The sequence below is a fragment of the Oryctolagus cuniculus genome, chromosome 18 (assembly GCF_964237555.1).
Source record: "Oryctolagus cuniculus chromosome 18, mOryCun1.1, whole genome shotgun sequence".
NCBI classification, from domain to species: Eukaryota; Metazoa; Chordata; class Mammalia; order Lagomorpha; family Leporidae; genus Oryctolagus; species Oryctolagus cuniculus.
Window position 1 is genome coordinate 7,856,548 of NC_091449.1, and position 7,564 is coordinate 7,864,111.

Below are 7,564 nucleotides of genomic sequence, written 5' to 3' on the forward strand. Positions count from 1 at the left end.
CCTCCTCCCTCGGACTGAGGGGTCTGCGTGTTCTCCCTCAGGCTTCGGGAGCCTCCTCCCTCCATTCCTGGTCTGTGCCCTGGGATCCAGAATTCTGAGTCGCCAAGCTCTCCAACCCCAGACCCAGGATCCAGTCCTCCAGCTCCGTCACTACCGGCACCTCCTGCGCAGTGCCCCGGGGGCCCGAGTCTGCAGCCCCCATTCCTTCCTGGGGCCCGAGGTCCCTCCTGACCCGGGCGTCCCGACTTGGGAGAGCTGGTTCATGGATTAGGAATGCAGTGATCTCACGGCCCCGCCCGTTCAACCCGCCGTCCCCTTCCAGGGCCCCAGCTCTCCTTCCAGCCGGCCTTCCGCTGGGCCGGGTCCCTTAGCAGGCGGAGCCCGCACGCCCGGGCCGAGAGCTGGGCTGGGCTCCCAGGGCGGGGGTGGAGCCACTTCCTCCGGACCCGCTTTTTCCTCGGAGAGCCCTATATACGGACGCGCCCGAGTCGGCGAGCGCCGCCCACCAGAATAAGGCCCGGAGCGGCTCGCTCCCCGGGCTCCCTCATTTGCATAGCTCCTCCCCGAACGAACTTCCCGCCCCGGCAGTCTAAAGAATGTGCTGATTTGCATGTCCCCGCCCACACGCGGCCGGCCTGCTGAGAGCGCGTGGCGCAGCTCCTTCATAAGCATATCCCCGCCCCTTTCGGAATTCCCCTGCCTTATTAGCATAGCTCCTCCTTCCCCGGGGCCCTGCCTCCTCCTTAAGTGTCCTGAGCCGCGAACCCTTCGGGGGCAGAGCTCATGACTATGCAGTCCCCTCATTAGCGTATCCCGCCCCCCCCCCGGGTCCCGCCCGGCTCCCCCCTGCGGGCGGTAGCGGCGGCGGCGGCAGCGGTGGCGACATGAGCAGCGGGGCGGCGTCCGAGACAGGGCGGGGGCGGCCCCGGGGCGGGGGGCCGGGGCCCGGGGACCCCCCGCCCAGCGAGACACACAAGCTGGTGGTCGTGGGCGGCGGCGGCGTGGGCAAGAGCGCACTGACCATCCAGTTTATCCAGGTAGTGGGCCCTCACGCGGGAGGGGGTCCCCGGCACCCCGCTCGGAGCCTTTTAGGGATTCCCCAAGACCCTGTTTTTCCCCCTTGGCGCGTGGCCGAGACCCTCCTGTGTGGCTCTCGGATCTGAAAAGAGCCACTCAGGTTGTGACTTGAAACTCCCCGAGGTGCCCCAGCCCCTGGTCCATCACAACCTGAGACCCGCCAGCCCTCCCCCCAATACCTGCGACCCCCGCTTCCCTGCTGACCTGGACCAGGGCGCCTCCTGGAAGCCCACTAGATACATAAGCCGTCCTCCGTCCTCCGGGGGACCCCTGACCTCCACCTGGAGCCCTGTCACACACTGCCCCCCAGATCTCAGACCCCAGTTCCCCCTCCGGGCCACCCAGAAGCTCAGTGGGAGGACTCCTGGGCCCAGCCCCTTGGCTCCCCCAGTCTGGGTTCTTAGCCACTTCAGCAACCTCCCCCAGAATCTGGACCTGATGCCCAGACCCTGGCCCCCCAGGCTCGGCTGGGACCATCTAGGGTGCCAAAGGCCAGATTTTAAAAAGATCCCTGCCCCTAGGCCATTCTAGAAATCTGTAAGACCCCAAGTCCTGCTCCAGTCCCATCCCCAAGGAAAACCAACCCCTCCTGCCTCTGGGGTTTTCCAACTCCCTCAGCTGCTCCCAGAAACCCTGGAGAGCCCCAAGTCACCTCCAGGGAAGAAGCCCCCAGAAATGCGCACTCCTTGGGGGTTTCTCTGATCTCATAAATGCATATCAGGACGCCCACGTGCCCCCAGTTCCCAGGGCTGGGCCCCGGTTCTGACCCAGCGTCACCTGAAGCACTCAAAAGATGCACCCCGCATCCCCCCGAGACCACAGCCCCCAGGCCTTCTCCCCGCTCCGTTCCTCCATGACTAGAGCCCTCAGCAAGCACCCCCCCCCCACCAGCCTCAGACCCCTGCCCCGGCCCCCAAGTCACCCCTTCTCTTCTAAAAACTCACCCCTTCCCAGAAAACCTCCTCCTTCCCAAGTGAAACCCTCCCACCCAAGAAATCCCAGGAAAGTGCCTGCCCCTGAGATCCTGTGCCCCAGACCCCCTCTAGAGACCCCAGCAAGCGCTTGATGGCGAGCCCTGCCGGTGGAGAGAAAGGCCAGAGCCCTGGGCCCCTCGCACCCAGGAGCAGCCCCAGAGCTGGCCGAGGGCCTGGCTGGAGGCGGGCGGGACCCAGGCAGGAAGGGAGAAGCTGGGCCTGAGGGTGGGGCGGCTGCTCTGGAGTCCGATTGGAACCCGGACCCTCCCCTGGGAGGAGCTGGAGGCTGCCTAAGCAGGAGTGGGGGAAGGGAGGAGGAAGAAGAGGGAGGAGGAGGAGGAGGAAGGGGAAGAGACAGGCAGATAGGCGGACAGTGGCTCCCAGTAACTGATGGCTTACTGCGGGCCGGGCGGTGGGTTCAGCGTTTAACGGGGATTTGCCCTAATCTCCAACGAACTGGTTGGATGCACTGCTTTTCTCATCCTGATTTTCAAGCAAGGAAACGGGCTCAGAGAGGGGGAGTCCTGTGTTCAGTGTCCACAGCCAGAAAGTGATGGCCACATGGGCGGTGTGCGCTTTATACCTGAAAGAAAGGGCCGGGAGCAACTCGGAAGGGGACAGAGGCCCAGGGAGGAGCAGGATAGAGACCCAGGGAGAGGGGAAAGGATAGAGACCCAGGGAGAGAGGATAGAGACTCAGGGAGAGAGGATAGAGACCCAGAGAGAGAGGATAGAGACCCAGAGAGAGAGGACAGAGACCCAGAGAGAGAGGGCAGAGACCCAGAGAGAGAGGACAGAGGCCCAGAGAGAGAGGGGACAGAGACCCAGAGAGAGAGGACAGAGGCCCAGAGAGAGAGAGGACAGAGACCCAGAGAGAGGGGACAGAGACCCAGAGAGAGAGGACAGAGGCCCAGGGAGGGAGGGGGCAGAGACCCAGGGAGAGGGGAGTACAGAGACCCAGAGAGAGATGGGGGACAGAGACCAAGAGAGGGGACAGAGACCCAGAGAGAGAAGGACAGAGACCCGGAGAGACAGGGGCAGAGACCGGGGGGGGGGGCCTGCAGTCACTGTCCTGCCCCACCCCTCCAGTCCTACTTCGTGTCCGACTACGACCCCACCATCGAGGACTCCTACACGAAGATCTGCACCGTGGATGGCATCCCGGCCCGGCTGGACAGTGAGCACCTGAGAGTCGGGGCGGTGGCGGGTGTGTGGGACAGGTTTGCTGGGGCTGTTTGTGGAGAGCTGGGGTGGGGCGGCTTTTCCCCATGGGATCCCCTCTCCCTGTCTCCACAGTCCTGGACACGGCGGGCCAGGAGGAGTTCGGGGCCATGCGGGAGCAGTACATGCGTGCGGGCCACGGCTTCCTGCTGGTGTTTGCCATTAACGACCGGCAGAGGTGAGGGGTGGGGGCTGCCGGGGTGGGCCAGGGCGGGCACGAGGGCCAAGCCGCCGCCGGCAGAACCTCACGCCTGCCCGGCTTCCTTGCAGCTTCAACGAGGTGGACAAGCTCTTCACGCAGGTCCTCCGGGTGAAGGACCGCGACGACTTCCCGGTCGTGCTGGTCGGCAACAAGGCGGATCTGGAGTCGCAGCGCCAGGTGTGGACCCCTCCCCTGCCACACACCTTCCTGTTCACCTCTGGCCCCTGTACCCCGCCCCCCCCGCACTGCCACACTACTCACCTGGACGGGTCACCCCAAGTGCTGGCGTCAGGAGTCTCCAGAGAGGTGGCTGCAGGCAACCAAGGGCACCCACACACCACCAGCAGCCCTGACTCTGCCCCTCCCCCATCCTGGGGGCAGTGCGGCTGCCTGCCCCCTCCCACTGCAGCGGGACCCCCGACCCCTCCCCGCAGGTCCCCCGATCTGATGCATCAGCCTTCAGCGCCGCCCACCACGTGGCCTACTTTGAGGCTTCTGCCAAACTGCGCCTGAACGTGGACGAAGCCTTCGAGCAGCTGGTGCGGGCCGTCCGGTGAGCCGCGTCCCCTTCCCGCCATCCTGGTCCCCCGCCGGCCCCTGCAGTCCTCACTCACCATGTCCCCGTCCCCCCAGGAAATACCAGGAACAGGAGCTGCCTCCCAGCCCGCCCAGCGCCCCGAGGAAGAAGGACAGGGGCTGCCCCTGTGTCCTCCTGTAGCCCCGGGACAGCCGCAGCCGGCACAAAGCCTGCGGGACCAGCTGCCTTGCACCTCGCTGTGCGACCTGGGCTCTCGCCGAGCCCGCGCTGCCCTGTCTGGGTCTCCCAGGCCACACCACCCCAGCCCTGCCTCTGTGGCCTCTCCCAGGCCATCACCACTGTGTGCCTTCAGCCGTCGCCTCCACAGCCCCCCCCCCCAAGCCTCTGGTGGGGGACTCACTGCTGTATATATCTCCCTTCCCCCCGAAAAATAAACGGCCCTGCGATGTCAGGAGGTGCTTTCTACGAAGGGAAGGGGCCCTGGGGGACGTGGGCAAATCCAAGCTCAGAAGCCCCCCTCCCTCGACAGCCACCCTGAGATCGTTCTAGAAATCCTTGCTTGGGTAGGGACCAGGGACTCCCTCTTCCCCTTCAACAGGACACATCCTAGTGGGCGTCTCGTTGAGATGAAGCGTCAGGCCTGAAGATAGTCTTTGTTCTGGAAAATTCTCGAACTGCACTGTTCATTAGGGTAGCTAGGAGCCGTCTACTGCTATTTAAGAGCAAATTAAACCAAAACCTCAGTGCCCCGGCCATACCAGCAGGATTTCAGGAGCTTCGTGGCTGCACATGGCTAGTGGCTGTCCTTCTGGGCAGGGCAAGTATACAGCATCCCTGCCACAGTAGAAAGGCTGACCGTGGTCAGTGTTCTAGAAGGTTCCAGAACCTTGGAGCCAGGCAGCAACTGCCACAACCCCTGCCCCCCCCCCCCATATATACTGAGAGAGAGGCTGTTTGGCTGGAGGAAGGAGAGACAAATGGGCAGAACAGTGTCCAAGCAGCTGTCTGGCATGTTCGTAGTTCCAGAAAGTTCCCAGTGGGGCTGGGACATCTGGTGTGGACACCCTGTCTGAGCCTTTCTCCTGAAACCGACCAAGAGGGAAGGGGGTGTCTTAAAGGGTGTACTGAGCAAGCAGAAAATACAATTTCATTCCGGAAACCCAGTGCTCACCCAAGTCCCATCCGGGACCCCCAATCCTGCCACCCTGAATGCTGGGGCCAGAAACCATCTCCCGCCCAGCTGATGGCCCCCTGGGAAACCCAACACATCAGGCAGAGACCTCACCAGACACCTGTTACAGGTCAACACTTCCTCCCACTCCTGGGCCCTCTGTATCCAAATGCACCACTCGCCCCCACCCAGAACCTGCTTCTGGGGCCCAGGGCAGTGCAAGGCCTCCTACGGCCCTGGTGCAGACTGCCTGGACCGACTGGGGACAGCCACAGAGCTGCTACACGGAGCCAGACTGGAGTCGGGGAGGGCTGAGGCGCTGAAGGAGACCGGAACAGCATCTGGTCCCGTGCAAGCTGAGAGCGCTCCAGCGATGGCTGGGCCCACTATGCTGCCTTCCGCGCCAGAACCTGGCAGGTCCTCTGTGTTCCGGCTTGGAGCACAGGTGAGCCCCGTACCCCCTCCCAGGGTCCATCATCACAGAATCCCTGGCTCCTGTCCAACCTTCCGCCCTGGGGGTGAGCGTGGCTCAGATGCCTTGTCTACCTGTTCACTTCCCTTCCCCCACTGCCCTTGCACACAGGGGGGCTGGCCCTGCCGGGGAGGGGGAGGGGCATGCTGCTATCAGTCTCCAGCCAAGGCCTGACGCCTCCAGCTGAGCCCCAGCTCGCTGGCCCCCCACAGGAAGGAGTCCCATGCCGACTTCTCTCGCCCAAGGTCCCACCGTCAACTCCCCCAGCACAAAACCCAAGTGTTCCCCGCAGCAACCCGGTGCGGCCAGGACGCCCTGCGTCTCGCAGGACCAAGGTGATGTGTTCCCCAGGAAGGCTCCCGCCACCTGCAGCCCAGAGCTCATAGGACAACAGCCAACGGCTGGCAGCTCCCGGGCACATCATGTGTAGCATCTCCTCGGCTCCTTGTGCCCTGAGCTCTGCCGGGTCCTGTCAGTGACTGTGCAGACTCTGAGGTCCTCATCTTCACCCCATCTTCATCCTCCTCTCTTCCCCCCTCCCATGTCTTGAGTGTCCACCACGTCACTCTTCCACTGTGGCTCCCCAGTGCTACCCCACACCCTCTCCTCTGCCAACCCTGGGCAGTAGATTCGCCAGGTTCTAGAACCGTGTGGGTTCTCACTCGGTCTCACCCACTGACTGCCGAGGAGCGCCCAGTGTCCCAGCGTCCACTGTGATAGGCTGGGTCCTGGAATAACGTCAGCTGACGTCCAACTGCGTGCCAGTCTTGTCTGGGACACTGCCCCGCCACCGCCTTTAGTATCCTCTCGGGGCTGTGTCGCCCAGTGGGTTCCGACACAGTAGTTCTGGGCAGCGGCCTGAGGTTCTGTTTGTAGGACCCGGTCCACAGCGCACATTTGAACAGCAAGCCTCAAGAACACAGGACCTGGTGACACTGCCGTCCCATATCAAGTACCGGTCACTGCCCTGGCTGTCCCACCTCCCATCCAGGTTCTTACAATTCCCCTGGAAAGGCCCAAGGTGGTTGGGCCCCTGCCACCCACATGGGAGACCTGGATGGAGTTCCAGGATCCTTAGCCTAAACCTGGCTGTTGTGGCCACTAGAGGACTGAACCAGTGGATGGAAGCTCTCTCTCTTTTGCTCTTTCTTTCAAATAAATACCTGAAAAAATGTTTTGTTTTGTTTTTGACAGGCAGAGTGGACAGTGAGAGAGAGACAGAGAGAAAGGTCTTCCTTTTGCCATTGGTTCACCCTCCAATGGCCGCCGCGGCCGGCGCGCTGTGGCCGGCGCACCGCGCTGATCCGATGGCAGGAGCCAGGTGCTTCTCCTGGTCTCCCATGGGGTGCAGGGCCCAAGCACCTGGGCCATCCTCCACTGCACTCCCGGGCCACAGCAGAGAGCTGGCCTGGAAGAGGGGCAACCGGGACAGAATCCGGTGCCCCAACTGGGACTAGAACCCGGTGTGGCGGCGCCGCTAGGCGGAGGATTAGCCTAGTGAGCCGCGGCGCCGGCCCGAAAAAATGTATTTTTTTAAAGAGAGACTACAGGACTCCGTCTTTGACTCTCAGGGATCAGGAGCAAAGCTCTACCCTCAGCTCTATGAGGGAGCCAAGAAGAGGCTGGCCAGCTCCCGTCTCCCCAGTCACTGCCGACAGTTACATGAACATACACTTAGCCGTACACACTTGTCCCTTCAAGTACACCCTAATGCCCCTCTTTGAACGTGTGTTGGACTTGACGTCCTTCTGACGTCTACCTGGGCAGAAGCAACGTCTGAGACTAGGATTGAAAAAGCTGTGGCTCGGGGGCAGTGTTGTGGCATAGCTGGTTGGGCAGCCGCTTGTGGCACCAGCATCCCATACTGGCGCTGGTTCGAGTCCCAGCTGCTCCACTTCCAATCCAGCTCC

At 62.9% G+C, this 7,564-nt stretch overlaps 1 protein-coding gene across 1 annotated transcript; it reads left to right on the forward strand.

Annotated features, from left to right (window-relative positions):
• The first annotated feature begins 832 nt into the window (after positions 1–832).
• On the forward strand, positions 833–4,462 carry RRAS (RAS related). The gene is made up of 6 exons (XM_051840670.2): positions 833–1,037; positions 3,140–3,227; positions 3,347–3,449; positions 3,542–3,650; positions 3,908–4,026; positions 4,107–4,462. Exons 1-6 carry the CDS (start codon positions 885–887, stop codon positions 4,189–4,191), a joined length of 657 nt encoding a protein of 218 aa, XP_051696630.1. The 5' UTR covers positions 833–884; the 3' UTR covers positions 4,192–4,462.
• Positions 4,463–7,564: the final 3,102 nt, after the last annotated feature.